General features: G+C 35.3%; 1 protein-coding gene across 5 annotated transcripts in view; it reads right to left on the bottom strand.

Annotated features, from left to right (window-relative positions):
- Positions 1-454: 454 nt before the first annotated feature.
- LOC135206163 (solute carrier organic anion transporter family member 3A1-like) overlaps positions 455-24,754 on the bottom strand; it is a 297,764-nt gene continuing 273,464 nt past the window's right edge. For all 5 annotated transcript variants that reach the window (XM_064237443.1, XM_064237445.1, XM_064237444.1 and 2 more), the window contains 14 exons: positions 22,606-22,759; positions 19,573-19,789; positions 18,258-18,440; positions 17,458-17,670; positions 16,786-16,899; positions 16,421-16,530; positions 15,030-15,168; positions 13,336-13,500; positions 12,157-12,355; positions 11,499-11,710; positions 10,959-11,175; positions 9,512-9,700; positions 8,932-9,263; positions 455-2,265 (listed from right to left, as the gene is read on the bottom strand). In XM_064237443.1, the coding sequence (XP_064093513.1) occupies positions 1,973-2,265; positions 8,932-9,263; positions 9,512-9,700; positions 10,959-11,175; positions 11,499-11,710; positions 12,157-12,355; positions 13,336-13,500; positions 15,030-15,168; positions 16,421-16,530; positions 16,786-16,899; positions 17,458-17,670; positions 18,258-18,440; positions 19,573-19,789; positions 22,606-22,759 (2,737 nt within the window). In that variant the 3' untranslated portion in view covers positions 455-1,972. The remainder of the gene's footprint in view (positions 2,266-8,931; positions 9,264-9,511; positions 9,701-10,958; positions 11,176-11,498; positions 11,711-12,156; positions 12,356-13,335; positions 13,501-15,029; positions 15,169-16,420; positions 16,531-16,785; positions 16,900-17,457; positions 17,671-18,257; positions 18,441-19,572; positions 19,790-22,605; positions 22,760-24,754) is intronic.

The raw sequence follows: 24,754 nt of genomic DNA, 5'->3' as shown, positions 1-24,754 counted from the left end.
GGAGGTTCCAGAGTTCATAAAGGTGTACTGCTTTGCTTGTATTTAAATTTGTATGCCATTGTTGCCAGAGGTTTAGCCTTCGTTACGTATCATCCATCGAGAAAGAGGGAAGAAATGATGTCATAAGTTACGTAACGAGTGCGTTCGAAACCTTTTCTCTGAGTAAGTTGGCCCGTCTTCAAAAAGGTCACTTTTACATTATAAGTACCAAATTTATTCAACCTACGTAGTGCAGAATACACTCAAAATTTATGTGTTGATATAATATGTATTCTGAATAAGCGTTATATTTATGAAATGCATAGATAAAAAGTTATTGCGAAAAAACCGTGTTACAGGGGCCCTGAATCTCATAGTAGTAATTCTGCTGTCTGCATGCTAAAATTCATATCTGCCTCTTATTACATAAGAAAGTTACCCCATAAAACTGTAAAGGAAAATGATAATGGAATGCTAGAATTATTTTCATTTATTGCACATCTCATTTTCATTGAGAATCTTACATTATTTACAATAGCTATCCAATTATTATACCATAACAGTCTAGCCAACCATGTGCTTACTTCAATATATATATATTTATATATTTTTTTGTTCATGAGTTACATAGCTGTACATATATATTTTTCAGAAAATGGGAGAAAATAATATAGCACTTAACATGGAAAGAGAAAACAGTACCAGTAGGTTTACAAAGCTTTAAATTAAATTTACAAAACATCAAAACACTTCCCTCATAAAAAACATTGACAGAATAGAAATTAATGATAGTTAATAATAATCACTCTCTCTTTATTAAAGCTTGTAATTAAATAGTATTGTATCTATTGCACTTGATGTTAAAATTAATTTGTTAATTTCCCTTTACATTCAAATTTTTTTATTCAGCAACCATAAGCACATTTATCTTGCATTCCATTATATATGTGCTTTGCCCACAAGAAACTGCTGATAAAAAAATAATCCTATTTCATAATGTGCCATTTTGACCAATGTCAATTGAAAAGGGCAGAACTAAAAATAAAATTCATTATGTCCATAAATACAGCATAAAGTAATAAATACAATATTGCAAAATAAGTTTGATCTGTTTGGCATACCTATTTACAGTAAATGCATGAAATGGCTCAAAGAATCTTGACAGGTGGCTTTTCATACCATCCCCTCAATATGATAATGGGGTTTAGCCACAAATAACCCAGATTGTTGGGTCTCACTAGCATTCTACTTCAGGCACTTTAAGTTTTATATAGCTACTATATTTTAAATATATTTTTATGTACAGTTAACAACCTGTGCACCATCCAAGGTGGCTTTTAGTAACTGCTTATTTTTGTCTAATTATAGACTACGAACGCAGCACTACAGTTTTATAGTTTTTATTAAATTTAAGGGAACTTAAATCACTAAATCTGAAGGGACAAAATCAAACCAAAATGGTGGCACAGTGTTTTCCAATTGTATGAGGACCGGAATGAAAAGGATAAACTATCACTTCTAATTTCATAGACCTCTATAAAATTATAGCTATCACATATTAAAAAGAGAGGATCATATCTAATATAGCAGCTAATAAGCTCTTCTAGCCCAACGTGTCGTGATTGTTTCAGTTTTAACAGCAATACAAACCAAAATTTGTGACAAGTTTGGCATTGTGTGTCTCTGAAGGACAAACAAAAAACAGAAATAAAAATGGCAGCATTGGCAGCATAAATTAACTGTTGTACATAACAGCTTCAAATTTTATTATATTTGAAAACAACAAGAGTACACTTGCACTGCTCATACTCAAGTCAGAGATCGCACTCGCCTGGAAGCATTTTAACTACATTACATACTGATTAGTAGATAGTATTATGGACACATCTGTGCCTGTTTGTGAAGTCTTTAGTGACTAAGGAATATTTCTTAGCTACTTGTATTGTTCTTACGAAGCTTTATCTGCTAATTCAGTGGTTTTAAATTCAAATGTCTATACTTTGATTGCCAAATCTTCTTCACTACCACAACTTGTATTTCCTTGAACAACTACTTTAACGCCTGTTAAATCTGTAGGATCTTCTGCTAATCCCCGGAACGTGACCTGTTGCCCTGAACTTGCCCTGCGTTGATGTCCTGGTTGAGTTGCTAAAATTCCAGTTGGTGGAGGACCGGGAGGAACAGGCAAATGTTGATAACCAGAGCTTGAATGAGATCTCCTGTGCTGATAAAGGCCTGCCCATGGACGAGATGGTACGTAAGAACCTGACTGGGATCGTTTGTGACCTGCGATAGATAAAATGAGTACATGTAAACAAAAGATAGAGACCATTTTTTTTTTATCATTTTCCTGAGTTAGCCTAATTACTTACAAACTTAATTTTTAACCTTATTCCTGAGAGGTTGTTATGTCATGACTTTTAAATCTCAAAATGATCTGAGATGGCTTGGACATGTGATGAAAAAGAGTAAAGGAACTATTAGTAAAACAGTAGAAATGAGATTCTTATTATGATTGGTATCTCTCGATAGTTTTCTTGCATGGGCTTCTTTAATTTTGTCTCAGTTATGGAAATATAAAAAACCTAAGATAGGAAACATACCAGTGATCACCATTCCTCACCAACATATACAGAAAATTAGACTTATGAAGATGAATATCATGGAACTAAACTTTACCACCTCAAAATAAAAGGAATCTAAAATAAAATATGAGCAAACAGATTTCTCTCAGGATCAAGATAAAAAAAACTCACAGAGGAAACCCTATACAAAATGGTCCTGCCTTGCCACACTAATGCTCCAGCGTAGGAGTACAAAAAATATTTGTATATCCATAGCCAACAGCAGCCCAAGCCAATGATAGAAACAGTTAAGTCTTATGTAAGTGATCACTTCATAACTATCTAACTTCCTTACCACCACCCAAGAGGTGCTGCTGACTATACTCTGTTTTTTCCATATGTCCATCCGCCTGTGGTGGTCGCGCAAGGTAACACTGCATCCCTGGCTTTAAATAGTTACGCTATGTGTAAGTTTTAGGTAAATAAAAGGAGCTCAAGATATCTCCATTCCTCAGGATAATGTTGTCTGCTCTTATCTGCCAACTGCAGCATTAAATTTGTCCTCGGGGAAGAGATATGAGTTCAAAATGCCTGTATTGACGGATCTCAAGATCTTTGGAAGGGCAGCATCTCTCCTTTTCAGCAAGTTGGTGACCACATTAGCTGTTAATTTAGCTACGGAAGATACATACTGCACAGTTTCCCCACCAGACTGCAACAACCAAGTTGAAGGCAAGCAGTCTCTTTAGTGTCGCCCAAAGAAGGGGAAGAGTCTGCTCTCGTCTGTCAACTGCTGTGTCAAGTTGTTCCTCGAGGAAGAGAGAGGAAGAGCTCAGGATATCCCCATTCCTCATGATATGTAGTTTGCTCTTGTCTGCAGTGTTAAACTGGTCCTTTAGGAAGAGGAGGAGGAGGAGCTCAAGATATCGCCATTCTTCAGGATATTGTTGTCTGCTCTTGTCTGTCAACTGCAGCATCAAATTGGTCCTCATGGAAGAGAGATGAGTTCAAGATACTTGTATTGACGAACCAAAAGATCTTTGGAAGGGCAGCATCTCTCCTTTTCAGCAAGTTGGCAACCACATTAGCTGTTAATTGAGCTACGGAAGATACATACCGTATAGTTTTCCAGCCAGACTGCAACAGCAGAGTTGAAGGCAAACAGTCTCTTTAGTGTTGCCCAAAGAAGGGGAAGAGAGAGGAAGAGCTCAAGATAGAGTCTACTCTCGTCTGTCAACTGCTGCATCAAGCTGGTCCTTGGGGAAGAGAGGAGGAGGAGCTCGAGATATCTCTGTTCTTCAGGATCAGTTGTCTGCTCTTGTCTGTCAACTTGAGCATCAAGCTGGTCCTCAGGAAAGAGAGACGAGCCCAAGATACCTGTATTGATGAATTGAGACCTTGGAAGGGCAGCACCTCTCCTTTTCAGCAAGTTAGCACCCATATTAGATGCATTTTTCAAGCTGGTCCTTGGGGAAAAGAGGAGCAGCAGCTTCAAATATCTCCATTCCTCAGGATCTGTTGTCTGCTCTTGTCTGTCAACTGCAGCATCAAGCTGGTCCTCAGGGAGGAGAGAAGAGGCCAAGATACCTGTACTGATGAATCTCAAGACCTTGGGAAGGGCAAAACCTCTCCTTTTTAGCAAGTTGGCACCCACAGAAGATACATACTGTATTGTTTTTCTGCCAGACTGCAAAACCTAACTGAAGGCAAGCATTCTCTTTAGTGTTGCCCAAAGAAGGGGAAGGTATCTTGATAACTGCTGTTGACCATATTAAGGAGTTGAGGGTTTTCCAGGATAATAAGACTCTTGTCAAGAAGTTGACAATTGTGTATGAAATCTCTCAAATCAGGACCCTTCTCCTCTTAGATCTCTCAGTCCTTGCCCTCAACCACACATCCATGTCTCTCCTACACATGTTGAGAATCCTACACAGCTGCATAGCAACCTACAGCCTCTGTCTTCTCATCGTTATCCTCACTTATGTTCTCCAGGAAGGGATCATGATCTGTGCTCTTAATCATACGGCTACTACTGTCATGGCTGTGTGGTCGAGACAGTGAATCACAGTCCCTTCCTGGAAAACCTGAGTGAGAAGAACAATAAGGAGATGGGGGCTGTTGGTTGCTATGCGGCTGTGTAGGGTTCTCAACACATGTAGGAGAGACAGGGATGTGTGGTTGAGGGCAAGGACTAAAGAGATCGACAAGGAGAATGGACCCAATCTCAAGAGAGAGTTCATTCACATCTTGATGAGAGTCTAATTGTCCTGAAAAACACTTGTTCTTCGAACAAGATGGGTAGATTTGGAATCCTTAAAGGACACTTCTCTGGATGTGAGTGCTGCAGCAAGGGAATCAGGAAATAGGCAGGGTTCATCAGCTAAGGCCGAAGAAGCAGGGCCAAGTGGCTTGAAGGGAACACAGCTTGAAAAGCAGCTCTAGATGAAGTAGGAATGGGTTCAACTTGGATGTGTTTGGATAAACAAGGATCAGCTGCAGGAGAAGAGCAAGAACCCGAAGAGGGCTTGCAAAACTTCTTGCGTGGAGGAGTTATGATGTCCCCAAAAGAATCAACAAGCAATCCACTGAAATCCAAGAAATCATCCACAATGATACTGGTAGTGATAAAGTCTGGGGTGCACCTCCAAACACGATGAAACAGATTGACACCAATCCTTTTTTTCTATGCTTTATAGCCTGTATGTAAAAACTTGGGTTGTACTCCTTAAACTGCCTGTTAAGTTTTATGCAAACACTTTATTTGCAATTTTGTACTAAACATATTCAATACTTCTCATAGTAAAGTAAAATATACTACTGACAGATAACCAGATTTTTTTTTTCAATTCAAAAAATTTTTCATCTGTTTCCTCACAAATATACAGACTCAGAGATTCAAAATATTGTATATACGTACAGTAGAGACCCGGTTCACGACCGTATTAGAACTCGACATAATCGGATTTCGCCACTAAATTTCCAATAAACTTTGTATCTGTTTTCAACCAAAAAACCAGTTTCCGACCCTAGACCATATGATGTTTGTAAACAAAACTGTTTCCGCCAACCGCCGCTAGTTGGCGTCATCCAGTGCTACCAAATGTAGCATAATTTCATGTTTTTTTAGCATAATTTGACCCAAGAATTGGAGCTTAGCATAATTTCTTTCACACTTAGGGTTTTAGTACAATTTTAGAATGTATTTTCACTAAAATTTTAAATAAAATGCAGAAAATTCCTCAATTTCATACACAGCTATAGTGAATATATGTATCTTCATAGTGAAATTGCCTCAAAAGCAGCACTAACAAATGAGTTAATTGCTAAGTTTGAACCCAACTAAGGAATGTTAAATTTTGCAAATATAAATAAATACCCACAGTGGCATGACAAACGGTCAGTAAGTGTTAATGTTTTTTCTTCACGAGTAAAGAATTACTTTTTTTCCTTTTTTAAGTTTTATTTTTTTCAGTAGATATCAAAATTTTAATTATGTCTGAAGTGATTTTCACATAATTTTCAAGTATTTATTCATTGTGTATGTGATCTGTTAAAGAAAAATGGTGCTTCAATGGCATGATAATGATCAAGTAATAAGTACGTATGCTATTCTTCTCGAGTAGAGACTGGTTTGTTTGTTTACTTTTTTTTTTTTTTTTTTTTTTAGTTTAATTTTTCAGTAAATATCAAAATGTTATATTTGAAGTAATTTCACACATTTTCAAGTGTTTATTAATTGTGTGTGTGACCTGTTAAAGAAAAATGGTTCTCAGTGGCATGATAATGATGCAGTAATAAGTAAAATTTGTGTTTTTCTCCATATTTGTATGTGTGATCACACATTTGTCAAATAGTATACTAGTGATTGCATATCAAATAGTATACTAGTGATTGCGTATGTGATCTATTAAAGAAAAATGGTGTTTTATTTCGAGTTTGCTAACATGTAAAGACCATCAAATTATTAGTTATAATATTGTCTGTTCGTAACTTTGTATCATTTCACCTAATATATAAATGTTTTAAATTTCCATTACATCGTCGTTTTAGCTCAAATGTATTAGAGAAAAGAGATAATGATAGATTAATAGCATAATTCTGGCACAAAATTGCACCATATTTGGCATAAATTCTTGCTTGGACCGACTAGCATAATTTAGCAAAACGGTTGATAACACTGGTGACGCCACTCAGCATTGTTTAAAGTACGCAGCTATTGTTTACAAACATTCAAACATGTGTCGTGTCTCGTACACCTTGCGCGCATTTCGTTTGCTTTTTCGGTGGTATCAACTCTATACGCAGTTACCTTTTGATTCATCATGGGTCCCAACATTACTACTGGCTATCTATGTTCTAACCTTTTGCTATTGTTAATCTCTGAAATAATGGAAAGTGTTTACATGGCATCTCGCGTTTTCCCTCTTCAAAATGTTTCCATCATTTCCAACTCCAAATTAAACCTTAAGTTTCGTCTATCCTCTCCTCTGCATGAAAGTGATGAGCGAAAAAAAGATTTAATCAAGCACCCTTGCTTGATTTTTTTTTTCAAGCGTAGACCTATTCTAAAATCATGCTCACACTTGAGGCGCGCGTTTCAGTAGCAAATGCAATACGTATTGAAGTGTTAGGTTTGGAGTGAAGGCAATGTTACGTACGTAGGTTACATGTGCGGTTCGGTAGCGAATGCAATCTTTAAGCTTTGTTAAGCTTGCCGGTAAAGAAGAGGTTAGCCATAGCTTAAATCAGAGAAGCCGCTATGCCATTTAAGTGCGTAGTAATTAAGAAATTAAGACGAATCTTTTATGTCATACTGTAATACGTCAATGTTTACGTGTAAGATTTCGTAGTGAAACCAGTTACATACGTAACATGTTCGGTTCGGTAGCAACGCAATCTAAGCTTTTTAAGCTTGCCGGTAAAGAAGAAGTTAGCCTTAGCTTAACTCAGAAGCCGCTACGGTATACATTAATTATAGAAATTAAGAAGATTCTTTTATGTCTACTGTAAAAATACGTCATTGTTTACGTGTGAGATTTGGTAGTGAAACCACTGTTACATACGTAACGTGTGCCGTTCGGTAGCGAACGCAATCTTAAGCTTTGTTAAGCTTGCTGGTAAAGAGGAGGTTAGCCTTAGCTTAAATCAGAGAAGCCGCTATGGTATAGAATAATTATAGAAATTAAGACGATTCTTTTATGTCTAGTGTAAAAAGACGTCAATGTTTACATATGTAACGCGTGCGCGGTAACGAACGCAATCTGTATGCTTGGTTTACGATAAGCGTCCTCGTAAAAAAAGAGGTTAGCTTGATATTAATGCTGGTACGTAATGGTATAGTAATTATAGAAATTAAGAAGATTCTTTTACTTATACGTACGTACGTATATATGTACCATGCAGTACCATAATAATTGTCAAAGTCCAATAAGCTTGAAACCAGCCCTGATATTGGACAATTTGCCGTAAAAGACGCACCTTTTTTATAAGAACATTTATGAAACAAAATCGTTAGTATCATAACATTTACTGAAAGATAATTTTCAAGCAATTTTGTGTACTGTATTGTAGTCGACTTCATATAAGATTTACCATAGATTAATATCGAATGCAAACGTTTCTACGCTATGGTTTGTTTACATCCTTAAATGCCGACTTACTGTAGGCAAATTTTCGTAAGTTTTGATAAATATAAATTGGGTTTAATTTTAATAGTATTATTTACTACTGACAGATAACCAGATTTTTTTTTTCAATTCAAAAAATTTTTCATCTGTTTCCTCACAAATATACAGACTCAGAGATTCAAAATATTGTATATATATGATATGATATTAGTTACACTGATAAACCATCTGAAGATTTTTATGGGAAAACATGAAGAGAGAAAGTGAATGTATTGATCAACAGACCACATATAATTTATGAGGCATTTACAAAATATATAACAAAACCAAACAAAACAAGAAAACAAATTTAACTCCATTGTGAACAATTTTTACAATACTAGTACGAATTTTAGCCATAACAAAAACAAGAACAAACACAAATAATTACATTTATAATTCTGCAAACTTCACCTGTAAATCTAGAAAAAATTTAACTCAAAGTATTGAATCTATAAACTTTAAATTAATTTACTGGTTTTTAAATAAAGTACGGAATCTATAAACTTAAAATTAATTTATTTACTGGTTTTTAAATATGTATGGTAGAAATATTTGCAAGCTATGTGGTTATAGAAGACCACTAAGCACAAATACAGTTGGTCTTGTACACAGGATGTTTATCAGTTATTCAAGAAGACAACAAGATCACTTCATTTCTGCTAAACATGAGTAATAAACTTTTTTCACTTAGAAAGTATATAAATTTGTACTGCACCTACCAGAACCGTGAGATGGCAACTGCTGACGATTAATTAAAGAGCCATTTCTCCTATGATGATAATGATGAGCTGCAGTGGTTGTGGAGGTATTCATCAAATTGGTTTGGTGACCAGCTGGTGGTTGTGACCCTTGTAACTCTGGCAGCCAAACACTTTCCTCAGCTAAATTATCAGCTTCATGGTCTTTATCCACAGACATGAGGGAATTAACAATATCTCCAACTGTCATGGTTCCTTCCATATCCAATTTATACTTCCATCTTATTAGTAACCAGTCAAATACAAAAATAGCTGCTGATATGATCTTGATTGCTGTGCAAATACCCACATATCTGCAATAAAACATTAGAATTACATATGCAAATATCATCTATGAAGCCCAATATTTTTCAACAGTGATTATGTATTTTCTAATAATACTGATTAAACTTTGATACAATAAAACAAAATGTTCCAACCAATTAGTTTAACTTTGAACAACTTTAACTTGTATGATGAGCAACTTAAAAATATCAGTCAAAATAACCAGATAATTAAAAATAGGTCCAGAGAAATTCTTAGTTTTTAAATTTATACTGACCTGTATCTGAACATTTCTATATCATAGATCAGGCATCTACCTCCCTTCTCCCCGCAAGAACTCTTCCACATCAAACATGTGGAATCAATTACTGATCCAAACATAATAGGTGCTGGGATATAAGCTATAAGCCGGAATATTACAAACTGGACACCAAGGGCAAAAGATCTTTCCTCTTCATCTACAGATCTGAAATAACAGTCATTTATTAATACCACAGAACACTAATATTACAACTTTGAAAAAATTATTGTATGCAATTGTAAAGCACTTAAAGGAGAAGCACAAGGATCAAGAATGCCATTCATGACCATAATAAGAAACAATGAAAAGAAAGCGAGTGGTAATAGAGAGAGAGGCATTTAAGGAATTACTGTAATCTTAAAAAATATGGAATTCTATATTTTCAAATTTATATTTTATTCAAAATTCTAATTCTAAAAATGAAGCTGCTCTAAAGTAATCGTCAAAATGGGAAATTACCATAATTAAACATTTAAACCTCTTATGCAAAGAGTAGTTTTGAAAGAATGCACAAATATTGTATGACACTTTACACTTATCAATATTGTGAATATTGTATGCACTTTTTACATATCAATCAGATCAACAATGAAAGTTAATGTTCTTACTGATGGCAAGCAAATAAGAAATGAAGTCCACAGTAATACTCTACATGCTCATTTTCAGAAATATTTGACATAAAAACTGTTTCATACTATACTTAATGGAAGATATATGGGTATATATGATCTGTTTCCTGGCAAGAATTTTCATAAAATGTTTCCTCTATTTAAAACTTTCCCTAATCCCACTGTACACCCAATTAAAAAAAATTAAATAAACTAATGCTGGCTGCAAAGTTTATAATAAGCTGTAGATCTCAATCATTCCAAATAAGACTAGGTATTTAAACACCTGTGTTAAAATAATTTTATTATTCTAGATATGATTTCTGAAAAAATTCTAGATGTGCTCTACTGCAGGAATGCCAAACACTAAACAGCAAGCACATTACTGTACACATTTTTCGCTATATGTATGTAATTCCATTTTCATTACCTTTAAGAATAACATTGTCCAAAGAATGAGGTAACTTCTTCAATGAGTCCTTAGAGTATTACCAGTCTTTTATCATTAAGAAATGTTTTATCATTAAGAAATGTCAAGAGCTTTATTTAACAGCTTTTGAAGTAAAGCCATATGAAATCATGAAACAAAATTAAACAATCTTACTAGAAAAAACCAACTGGAAGTGTAGCAGCAAGCTAAACATGCTTTTCTGTTAAATCTTAAAATTCTACAGTTATAAAAGAAAATTTGCATGTACTACACAATATAAATACTATAACAGTGTTTTAAGAGATCACAAGAAAATTAATTAAATGAGAAATTTTTTATTTTAAAAAGCTACGATCCTACAACAAATCTGTTATGACACACTTACCTCAAAACAATCATAAGTAAGGGCATCTGACTTATGGCTACAACAGTGCACATAAAGAACAACAATATCATGAAGGGCATGATAGTATTACAAGGTATGTAGCACGGGCCTGCCGTTGCAACAGGGACAGCTGTCACTTCAGAAAATCCTGCTCCTTCTGGTGATAATGATGAAGATGAATGAAAAGGTGAAGACTGATTGCCCTCGCCCCGGATACCTGAAAATAATGAAGAATTTCTAGTTTCCTCATCTTTATAAACAAAATTGATAAACATCTGTTTAACATCCTCATTTAAATTTCACATTTGCAAACAGTTTTGCATTCATTCATTGTAACAGCATTATCATAATGTTTACTAATAATGTTCTTCTGTACTTAACTGCAGTACACAAAAATATTATAACAGAAATTATGATCTATATCGTAGCAAGCAAAACCATAAACTTCACTTTTTCCATTAGCAAACCCCAACCAAAACAAAGTAAAGAAGTGTCATGTATCCCAGCTTTTTTTTTTAATGAGATTAACAAATTACTTACATGTGCAATTGGCAAATTTGTGCTGTGGTGAATAAGACGTACATCCAGCATGACATGGGCTGAAGTAAGTAAGACCATTATTGCCACACACTGGTTCTACTAATGAAGAAGAGCAAGAGCACCCCGTATTACACCAAGCAGTCAAATTAACTTGAAAAGATCCTCCATTATCTAGCTGACCAGGACTGTTTGCAACAGAATGAGCCATAGAACTGAAAAGGAAATTTTAAAATATATTAAAAAATAAATACAAAGAATATGTATAAACCTTTCCTGCATATCAAATGGTTCAAATACTGTATAAGCCACCATCTCTTGTGTGATTTGTACATCACAGATAATTAAGCATACCAAAGGAAATCTAAAACAAAACAACAACTAAAAAATTACAATCTTTGCATAAAATTACTGACACAGCTCAAAAGTCAAGCAAAGTGCTCAAAAAGACATGTTTCCATTTAAAATTTCTCCTCCATGTCATTCTTAAATTTTCTTAAATATATTACACATTCATGAAACAATAAAATTAGTTGTGAAACAAGTGTAGTGGTCAATGAAAACCAGTGGTAATGGAACATAAATAAATTCATATTCTAATGATTTACATACATCATTCAAGGTAAAAATGTTAGAACATAAGATATTTTTTTGTACTAACGTGTTAAAGTATGGAGATGTAGTACCAGCCATTTTCACATTGTCACAACCCAACACAAACAAGAGCCCATAAAAACTCAAGCCAATCAAATTGAAGACCATGACCATCTGAATGGCACCCTTAGGCCGTAGACTGAATCTTTTAAGTAGATAGCCACCTAAGAAGATGCCAATACAAGCACCAGGAATTGCTATGCCACCTGTAATAAAACAAAAATATATTATGTATCACACACATTCTTCCTTAAAACCTTAGTTAGCATAGACAAGTTACAATGTCAGGTTAATAACATTTATCATAAAAGCTATTTAACAATGACAACTAAAGGTAGGAGATATCATAACATCATAACATAAAATGTCTTATCAATCAACAACAGAAATCTAGTACAGTAAATACAGAGCTAAAATAGCTTACCCATTACATGTACTATAGTGAACTTTGGTGTACACAGGGAAACTGTATACGTATATCCTCTGCTAAGAGTTAGAATATCAAAATAAAGGTAATCTTTATGTAGTATATATATCTGAAACTGCAATTACCCTTAGCATAATAACTACAAAACAATTGAGAAATCTCCTGCAAAGCTCTCTACCACATTTCAGGCATAACTGTCACATATCCAAAACAGATGAAACAAATCACTAACAATACTTCAATCAATGAACCTAACTTGATTTATCACAAGTACTACAGTAATGAAGTCCTCCTTATCACTTAAAATCCTGTGACATTTTCACTGAAGAATTCATTCTGTCAATACAAAACAGGGCAAAAATGCTCAAGCAAAAGATTATTACAAGACTTTGCAGTGGAAACTGGAGTTTAACTAATCATTACATGAAATGGTGTGCAGCAGCCACCTGAAGGCATGAACTGATGCATTAAGTCATCTACCACTTGAAAATCATTAATTAAACAGTATTTCTTGTCAAAGGAGCTATACTGGAATTTTTTTCATTAGAAACTGATGATCTGCAAAGTGATCTAACAGAGCTGACAATATCATAAAATTCTCAAGTACTATATTCCACTTGCAACAGATTACTATTCCTAATGCTGTACATATGTATACAGTACGTACTGTACTGAAATGGGTAGAGCATATACAAAACAAATAATAACATGCTTAGTATATTTTTAAAGTTCACAATATTGACTAATATTTTTTCTTACCAGTAAATATAGATGCTTGCACATTTGAGAGGAAGAATTGTGTCTCAAGATATTTGGGCAAAAACACTATGAATCCCGACACAATCATAAGTTCCATGCAGGCTCCCAAGCAAGTCATGACGTAGATGGGATTTACCAAAAGTTTCAGCATTGACAGGGGAATATCTGAAAATAACAAGTAAAGGTCATTACAGTTTTCTTGATTCAAGATGTCAACATTTGCCTGTCAGGAAGTTATATTTAGCCAAGAAATCAATGATTTTTCAAAGTCCATGGTAATACCTTGTTTAAAATGATCTGATACTACATACTTTAATTTAGAACATTCTTGTTGTAATTATTCACAAATCTCTTAAAACATATCTAATGGTTCAGAATAAAAAAAAAATCCTTTTACGTTAACTCCCTTCTAAAATTATGAAAAACTCTGCTACCTTTTCGAGAAATTTGGGGTTAAAGAATGGAGGAATACAGACTTTTCTTCAAATCAACTACGTACTGCAATTATATGATCTAAGAAAACACTATGAAAAGGTACAATTACAATAATTAAAAAACAAGACTATAACCACAATATATAATAGAAACCAATAAATCTATACACACTCAGTATTGAGTAAACTGTATACGTATACTATACATACTAAAACTTTTAAACTTCTTTCACAAATTACCTTTCCAAATTTAAAATCCTTATTACTTAATGTTTTACAGTTATGGGTCAAAGTTACTGATGAAAGTACATACAGCACTTTCTTTTAATGTGACCCTCACATTAAGCCTGCCTTAATTTTTGTTTCCCTTGATCTTTAAATATCATTAAAAATACTCAGTACTGATGTCACTCTACTTTCTTTTTTTCTCAGTTATTTACCTTTCTTTGTCCTGGATTTTCCAGCAGATGACTATTTTCAGCAATTTTTGTTCCTAATTCTTGTTCTGCTGATGAAATTTGCTTCAGTATAACAATACACAGTTACTTTAGGCAGCCACTTTTGCCTCCTAATACTACACCTCTACTAAGCACTGTACACATATTTTTATACAGTACTATATGTGCACATATGCTTGATACATTGCTTCAAAACACTACAATTATTTGAGCTGAATTACTGTACTGTAACGTAAACTGTTTGAAAATTTCTTTCAATGGCAAAGGTCAGTGGAAAAGGCAACTAAGTGTCATCTTCTAGCCCCAATCCTAAAGAACATACATAATAAATAATGACAGGAATCCAGGAGGCGATAAGAATTCTCTCATGGAGCTCAATATAATACCAACCAAAATGGTATCTATAGAAAAGAGATAGAAACAACTAGAGGCAGAGGGGAGAGAGAGAGAGGTGAGCAAAAGTAAGATCACTGATCAAATGAACTATGAGATTCAGTCCTAAAAAAGGAGGAAGACTAAGAGAAAACGAGCTCCAAATATGAAAAAAATACTTTCATCTCGGATAACTGATCCTGAATGAAGTTTTAAATGCCAGAGAAAAACAAGTTATTGCATCAAAACATGATTGTTTCAAAACAAATTCAAAACAATCTGAACACAATGTGTTGATAGAGGTAAAGTGTTCATTAAAATTTCATGAAAAACAGTTGAAGAACTGTACTAAAACATAAAATGCAATACCCTATCTTGTAGATGACTGCCCTCATGTAACTGTAATACTGCACTGTAATGTTATACATACCTCTTACATCTTTGCCATACACTCTTTTTGTTGAGAGAGTGGAGTGCCTTGAACAAGTGGAGGTCTGGGATTTTGTGCGTCTGTGACCCTTCTGGAACTCCTTTGTTTTCTCTTCCATCCTTACCTTCTCCTTTTCTTTCTGTAAAGTCAATTGTCATTAATAACAGTTATAAAATATAAAATAACAAGATTCCAAAAGTTACCCTTGAAAGTATACACACATTAAAACTATCAAGCATCAAATACACTACCTATGACTAAATTAGCAAGGTTTTATTACAAAAGAGTATAATTAGTCGCTTAACTAACAATTACTGCACATTGCAATAGGTACAACTGCAATACAACATATTCAAATTCCGAGTATTTATAAAAAGTCAATACTAGTTTGGTGAGGCAACCATAATTTCATATCTAAGCATACTGGGTTATACCCTTTATTTATTTCCAATCCTTACAAATCGGTAAGGAAAGTCACCACTATTTCTTAGGGTAAGAACTTCTACTGCGTAGCTGATAAATACATGAAGAATACAATCAATTTGAAAGAAAACTAGCAGCTTTAAAGACCTGGAATATGCAGTAATTTCATAACTTCTGTAACACGATTTAATATGGCATAAAACGGAGGTGATACTAATTAATAGATGTTTCACAAAGTTTCAAGTGGCCTAAACTAGGCACAATGTGACAGTCAGAAATTAGATCAAAGAGGTTTACCCACTTTGATGTTAATAAATCCCTTTCAAAGGCTGAAAGGTCAAAAGCCATTTAAAATGCACCTAGTTGAAGATGTGAGATCAAAATAAACAGCTCTGAGGACTATTATTTCATCACCAAAATACGTAACGGGAAAATATTTTTAACCTGCACTACATGGTCATCAAAAAAACTGCACAACAGTGTCACATTCTTAATGTATGAGGAAGCAAATCATTTCTTTAATAAAAATGCTGCATATTAAGGCTAAAACTGAGCCTAATGTCATCAGATTAAACAACACCACTGATACCTCTGAACATCATGTTTAGTTTTACTTGGACTAAGCTCTGTTCCCCCTAAATAAGGGTAAAATTCATGAAAGATTTTTGAGGGAAACAATAGATTAAAATACTATATGCTGTATTAATTTTACCACTAGTAATATTGGAATATTTAATTAAACTGTCAGTCAGGATGAAGAAAGAAATCAAATACTGTTACTAACAGATCTATGATCTGACAGAAATTAGTTGCCTGGTCTTGCTAAGACTACATAAACTTATTCTGTAATAAATAAAACATTATTCTTCATTAGTCAGTATACAGCTCCTAATCTTCAATGTTTTGAGTTCTCATGTTCCTTAAACATTGTGACACGTGCATATGGAAAGAAAAAGACAAAAAATCACCTTGAGCATCTTGGGAAACATGAAGAATGGGATTGAAATGAAGATTAATAGCAGTCCACACAGGAGAAAACCTCCCCACCACATCCCAATCCATCGGGCGTGCTTATGATCTGAAAAATTTCAATAACTGGTTTACACATCACACATTATTTAAGGATATACTGTACGTATATTTAAACCAAAAATAGCTTCGGAACATGTGTTAAAAAACAACCAAATATAAACTTGTTTGCAGCTACATTTTTATTAATTATACAACAATAATCCTAAATACATCATGAAATCATGACAGGACTCATTTTAAAAAGATGCCATGGCTGACAAAAGAAAAATGATGGCACTGAGCTTTTATCTGAATAATTTACCTGCTTTCATTCCTGAAGTATCTACAAAGAATGTGTCAACGTAAAAGGAGATAAGATAAGCGCCAAGTAGGAACCCAAGTACAGGTCCAAAGGCCACCATGGTGTAGATAATGCCTGTAACAACAAATACAAAATCTTGTTTTACAAAGTCATAGACAGCTATACAACACCACCTTTTCAAATCCATGATGTTACTTCATACAGTACTTTATGTCAAAATGAACTGTTACCATAATAAAAGAACAAACATCCAAATACTGTATATACATTGTGTATATGTAGCTTTAGAGAATGATACCTTCTCTTTTTATGAGAATGTTTCCCTGGCCCTCACACTTTTTCTTAATCTCTTATGATCCTTCAAATGAAAAATATTAATTTGACTTTCCTGTCTACATTCAATAATAGGTACATATGGACTGCGTTCACTTTTCAGTTTACACCACAGAGTAAAAAATAGCTATGTCTGGATTCAAACTCAATGGTTTAATTCCCCTCCCTCAATCAACTGAACTAATCATTAGTAAATTTACTATTTCAAAGGATCTGTTCTTGAATGAGAAGTGGAAACCTTTGAAAATGAAAACCTTTGAAAGTGTAAACATTTAGAAGAGCAAGAAGACTTGACAGCTGGAAGGAAAGAGACTGACGAGAACACTTCATCCGTCATACCTATGTACATTGAAGAACTTTCCCTCTTGACATGATCATCAATGTAGGTTGTACCCAGGGTGAAGAGGGGGGAGCCCCCAGCACCAAGAAGCAACTGTGCTAGCATGAAAAACAACACGGGCATCACGTTGCTTCGACTCCCCTTGATGCAGTTGTCTGGCTTTCCATACTGAATGCTGTTGTGCGATCCCAGAGGAACACCTTTAGATAAATCTGGAAAAAATGGCAAGAATACATCACTGGTAAGGAAAATACATATTACTCATAATGTTACAGGTTATTAAACAAAAACAGATTTTGTAACTGGGATAATTTTCTACGCTCAGCCAAAGCCGAGATGCTAATAGTTATGTCTGTAGTACATTCCACTGATTACTACGAATACAACCACAATTTTGTCAAATTAAATAGCTATGAAACTATTTCAGATGAGACAGAATAAAATGAACTTCTTAAAAAAATTGTTGTTAGTTTTGTTTATATGCAAAAGTCAAATGGAGAGAGAGAGAGAGAGAGAGAGAGAGAGAGAGAGAGAGAGAGAGAGAGATAGAGAGAGAGAGAGAGAGAGAGAGAGAGAGAGAGAGAGAGAGAGAGAGAGAGAGAATGTATTGGTATAGTGGTTTAGAAAAGGGCAAAATTGTCCTAAAAAATAACTGCTTCTCTTGAGAAATACAATTTGTTCCAAAATTTAGGCGAAGATGGCAAAACTTATAACAAGGTCCAACTCAAAGAGAGAGAGAGAGAGAGAGAGAGAGAGAGAGAGAGAGAGAGAGAGAGAGAGAGAGAGAGAGTAATCTTACCAGGTAGAGTTCCAAATCCGTACTCCGAGAGACGTTCCGAGGTGTCGTCTCTAACCCGCGCATTTCGGCAGATGTTGGCACTCGAATCTGTGTTGTTGGTGGTCTCTAATTCAATTGACCACCGATCTGATATGAGCTGAGGCATCACGAACAATATGGAGCCGACACCCATAACACAGCAACCTTTAAGTCAAGCAATAACGGTAGTCATTAGTGAAAAGTTTACAATTAACGTAGCAATACTGAAAATTCTACCCACCGTAATATTTGTTTACGTTTATTTAGTCTTATGGAAAATCCACATAAATTCTAGAAGTTTTGCTTTTCTATTGTTTACCCCATGTATACCTTAATACCTGAATAACAGAAAGTATGGAAATACCCTGAACCAAGTGTGCAATAAACCAGGGATTTGTAAGGGAAAATTTAAAAGTAATCGAACTGGACCAGTATACTGTGTGTGGACGGGAGTTGCTGCATTACCCTACTACGTTGCAAGCTTTCAAAATATAAGGACAGGACTATGAACAATATCATAATTCCACACTGACTCCCAACTCATAGTATAACAACAATAATAATGGATCATATAAATTACTGTGCTTTACTAATGTATGTCAGATTTGGAGCGTATTCATGACAGCAATTCAAACCACTCACTTTGTAAAAATCAAAGACAAACTACTTTGATCTAAGTAATCATTACGGTACACATAGTCTGAAACTTTAGATGGCGATTTTGGCGTGATATCTTGCACACACACACACACACACACACACACACACACAAGCCAAAAGAAGTAGACACATTCAAGTTTTCAGGACAAACCCTCTCCAGTGAATAAATCTGATATGCAACCTTGGCATTCATCAACACAAAAGGGTCGTTACAATGAAGTGACACCGACTCGTCTTGCAGCAACAACATTATGTCTCAAACAGGATTCTATTTTGATGTCTGCTGCATAAAACCTCATACTGAAATACTGGGTCTTGAATAAGTAACCGTAATTACGTACTAATGAAACGAATGCGTTCTGCAATACAATAGCAGACTGTGCCTCATTGTCTTTCCATATCACAATCCACTACAACTTTCATAGACTACATCAGCAAAATGAGGACCATCAGTAAAGTTTATTAACAAGAATGGTAGCGTGATCAGAACACGAAGGAGCTACATTGCAACTTAAAAATACGAGGAATCAAACTGGCTGATAGCATGACCTCCATAAGCAAACCCATCCGGGTGATGGCTATGAAAAAAACAATAAAGTGAATAATCTATGAATAAAAGCAACCACTAGGGACTCACCGACACCGATCCAAACCGGTATTCTTCTCTTGGAGCCCAAATAGGAGACAAATATGACGGTGATGACGTTCCCAATTTCGTACATGGAGGAGATGACCCCCGTGAGAGAGGAGGGGATCTCATAGCGCTTCTCTATGGTGGTGATGACGGAGTTGAGGTAGCCAGAGGCCAGCGCCTGTTGCACCGTCACCAATATGGACAGCAGGAACACAAATATCTGTCGGGATTCAAAAGACAAAAGGTTACCAATCACGACACGACATTACAGTACACAAAGGTCACTCTTCAACTATAATTCAATACTGAATAACAGTTGCAGACGGTTTTATCAGTATACAAGGGTCATTTAAAAACCACAATAAAATGGTAAATTAGCACGTCAAGACATTCGCCAATTATGATATAATAATCGACCGCAATCCAGTTACAATGCACAATGATCATTCACCGATCACAGTTCAATATTACGAAACACAAAAAATATTCACCAGCATGATACAATATGGGATTTGACAATCCTCTTTGGCACGTTGCTTGCCAGGTTTAGCAACACTGAGAAATCCTTAATAAGGAAAATAGATAAGACTCTATACAAAATTAATGGAGCTGATGCAGCAATCCTTTTTTATAATACTTGTTTAAAAGAGGTTCTACTCCCAAGATATACAATGTCATATTGATACATTGTGGCTTTGCAGTCATTGTACACTAGTATCCACATCTTCACGAGTCATTTGCGGTAATTTTAAAACAATATTACAAATATGAAGCCAAATATCGGTAACCACACCAAGGTCCTGACGCGGTTAGCAGTTTATACCACTAATTTTTTTATGTATGTAAAGAATCCTACTCAGTAATAAATACTCCTCGTGACTCTCGCTAAGAAGTATCCACGAACTGTTGGGACCTACGTTATTACGATGTCATGTGATGGCATTTTCAATCTGTACGACACTTGTGGTCGCAGGTTTTAAGCACCTTGCAATGATGCCTTCACTGTTCTGTCTTGTTTATAAAGCTGTTTATGTGTGAATATGTTTGCTGTTCTTTTTTTACTTTTTCATTCTTTTTTCTCCGCCTCCTAGCTTTTCACACAAGAAGATTCAATTCTGTGGCACCATCATGTCTAGCGAGTTAATGACCTTTTTGCTTAATGCCACATTAATATCTGCTTTGTAGAATAATAATAATAATAATAATAATAATAATAATAATAATAATAATAATTAATAATAATAATAAATACTTTCCAAGATATCCAGACTCGACATAACATACGAGTCAGACTGAGTAACCTAAAGGTTCCTTCAGCACCAGACCTTTGGGCTAAAAAGGCTTCACAAATAACCCCTCATTAAAATTATGCACAGAAAGAAAACTTTGGGCGTCCATGATTCCGTTATTAGCAGAGGATCAAATTCACAAGAAAAATTTTGTCGGAGCCTTTTTCTCAAAGCACCTTATTCTTAAAAGGACCGACTCTAATATGACTTATACAAAATGTTGCCAAAGATGGCTCATGTTCCAAAGTAGCACCGAATGCGTTACACTCTAAGTATGACTTGGGTCAATTTCGCTTGCTCTCTGGTCCCCTTCCCACGCTCCCAATTAACTTTGACCAGGAGCAACGCTGCATCTATTCAAATTTTACAAGCCATTATCATTATTATTATTCAGAAAATGAACCCTTTTCATATGGAACAAGCCCACAGGGTCCAGTGACTTGAAATTCGAGCTTCCAAAGAATACGGTGTTCATTAGGAAGAAGCAAGAGGAGGAGGTAAAGGGACATACTTACAGAAAGATGAGATCTCCCTTATTGGAAAAACAAAAGACAAATTATTAGATTAAGAAAAAAATGGATTCAAATGCAGGGAGATAGTATTAGGGTAGTAATGCATTGCATCTCCGCTTGAACTAACAGAAATGCAACTGATACTATCTACAAAAACGTTACAATACATCATGTTACTTGGAAAAAAATGGCGACACATTATTACCAATGCTTTAAGGTATATTGTTATAAAATATATCTGATTTAGGAACGAATTTATTTATTTACTTATTTATTTTTTGGTCGATTTCCCCGCTCCAACTAATTTCTAGGCAAAGCCCATGCCTATGACACGGTAGGCTTTCTTCAGTGACTTGGTCTCCAGGAGAGAGAGAGAGAGAGAGAGAGAGAGAGAGAGAGAGAGAGAGAGAGAGAGAGAGAGAGAGAGAGAGAGAGAAGCCTAACCCATGAGCAAGAAAAATCAGAAAAACAACCCAGTCTAATGAACTCTCCTGGATCCCTAGTCATGTCCTATGAATATACTCATTTAGATAAATTTCACGGCAGGTAATCACGCACCACTGCTACCCAGAGTTGCGCTATAGCATGAGAAACAAGATTACTTATTATGCGGCCTAAAATAATCCTCACTCAATGACGTCATCGCAGTCTTTGTATCCGATGCAAATATATTATCATCTGATATCCAATTACTTGGATGAAAGTGAGTGACCATGGGCCTTTTCTCGTTGCTTTTCTCGTGGCATAAGTGAACTTTTTTTTTTAAATCATATCTCAGACTATGTAAGCTTCATTCCACCTTCATATATTCATTATCATTATTTGTTGAAGAATAATGAACTGGCTACATAAATTATTGTAGAAACTGTAAAGCCCCGTTTTTAAATATTCAATATAATTGATACAGAAATAAAAGATTGAAACATTGGAACTAAAAAACAAAATAGGTATAAATAATAATTTCACCATATTTGGTCATTGTAAAAGTTTGGTATAATAGTGGTTACTGAAGAGAACACACCAAGTATTAAATACTAAAAAAATAAAAGAATAAAATAAAATAAGAGAAAGCAAGGGCAATTTACAAAATAAAACCAACATACGAGGCAGAACCAACAACAGAAAGCAAAAATCATGCAAAACAGGCAATACTATGAAAGCGACGTTCGAAAGCAAAAACACGAGAGAGGAGAGGAGAGGAGAAGAGAAGAGAAGAGACGCAATCCAGAACTCACCTTAATATTAGCTAATCTCTGGAGAAAAGCCGGCCTGAAGGAGAAAAGTCCGCAGTCGTTGGAGTCGACGGCGGGCGCGGAGTTGGGGTTGGTTGTGGACGTGGTGGTTGTGGTTGTTGTGGTGGTGGTTGTGTTGTAGGACACGCCTCGGGAACTGCAACGGTTAAAAAGGATAATCGTCAAGATCATTCATCATAAATTTCTTTTTTCCTCCTGAGCCTGACTAAAATTATTGCGGGGCACGAATGCTGTGCATGGCATGACAAGAATAATACTATACAAAATGTTTCTCTTTTCTTAATAAGTAAGAGAAGTCCTAATAAGTAAGAGAAGTCCTAATAAGTAAGAGAAGTCCTAATAAAATAAGAGGAAGGCTAATAAATAAAGAGAAGTCCTATAAGAGAGAAAATAAGGGCCTAAATAAATAAGAGAAGGCCTAATAAGTAAGAGAAGTCCTAATAAGTAAGAGAAGTCCTGATAAGTAAGAGAAGTCCTAATAAATAAGAGAAGTCCCTTATTCGTATACCCGTTCTAGACGCCATTACCAACACCGAGGAAAAACAACAAAACAACCCTCTGTGTTTTCAAACAGAGAAATGACTGCGATACCTCCGACGCAAAAGAGCGAAAACTTCACAAAAGACCTAAAATCGAAGGCCACATCCCGAGGTCAAACGGAACATAATTTCGTATAATTGCTCTGAAGCCCACCAACCTCTCTCCCCGCCAAAACTACCCCTAGGACAGGCAATTTCTTTTGGTATCGACTGCTCTCTTTACACTCCGATGTACGTCAGTCTCTTTGAGAGGAATTAATGCGTGGGCTACGCACGCACGCACGGACACATACACGCATGCATACATTTTCTTTGACTGCGATTTACTGATATTATCATCACATTACCAAATTCGTAACTGATCTTCTTTTAACTCAAAGAAATATTTCATTTTTTTTTAAATAATCTCTTCGCTTATTAAATACTTGTCTCAAATAAAGCAGTATTGATCCTGCAGATGCAAAATATTCCTTTATCACTTGAAAGTTAGTTTTCACGATAAGGCCACTTACAAAATTAATGTGTATTCATCCTCGGCTTTTTGATAACTATTTATAATCGCATTCCACTCATTTCAACAACACAATCATTCGAGAAACGTTTTCATTTCATAATTCAAAAACAAACAAAGCCTGTTTCATCGACTTGAAGTCGAGCTTCAAATGGGCATTGAAGAAGATTATTCATACTCATACACAACTAAAAAAATATAAAACACATCTGAATTCTGAAGATGTGCCAAATTAATATTGAATAGGAGCCTTCCCTCAGTGAACGCTATAAATGTAAATCATATTCCAAATCAAATATAAATTGTTATACTTTGTTGACAGCGTCTTCCACAGTCGAAACTAGACTATTAACGAAACATTTTAGGAGAATATTCAGGCGGACATATTCATTTTCCACCCAGACTCCTCAAACGGGATAACAGCCCCCAATAAGCTTCAGGCCACTCGTCAAATTATGTCATGCACTGCACAGAGCTGACATTCGTTTACATTAAAGAAGTCTCGCACTGTGATTATCAAATACAAGAAATTGGGTAACATCTGAACCGCTTACTGAAACCTGTGATTCACCGCCAGGCATTGGTGACGTTTGCTGACTTCTTGGAACCGTCCTGTCATTAATATTTAGGAAAATAGGCAGCCTATGCAACCAGGTCTGAATGTAAACAAGTAGATTTTTCTCCTTTTAACTCGTTGTACCTTCACTTCACAGGCTGGCTGGCTGACTTCGAGAGAGAGAGAGAGAGAGAGAGAGAGAGAGAGAGAGAGAGAGAGAGAGAGAGAGAGAGAGAGAGAAGAGAGAGAGAGAGAGAGAGAGAGAGAGAGAGACCATTTGAGTTTAATGTAAACAAGGTAACACCCTCAAATAATGACGAAGCAAGAACAACTTAATGTGTGACCACAATGAAAAAATCTCCCTGTTCGCACTGGTTTAAGAGACCCAGCACACTGAGATGCTCCGTCAAATGCTAACATTCGTCTTCATTTTAGCACAAATTCAACAGCATCATTTTATTCGTTTTATTTCGTCACTCGTCGTCTACCGCCACTACAAATAAACCTCAACCCAGACAGCAGTCA

This window comes from Macrobrachium nipponense, chromosome 29 (assembly GCF_015104395.2).
Source record: "Macrobrachium nipponense isolate FS-2020 chromosome 29, ASM1510439v2, whole genome shotgun sequence".
Lineage (NCBI taxonomy): Eukaryota > Metazoa > Arthropoda > Malacostraca > Decapoda > Palaemonidae > Macrobrachium > Macrobrachium nipponense.
The sequence above is the reverse complement of the archived record's forward strand: the minus strand, read 5'-3'. Positions and strand labels throughout refer to the sequence as shown.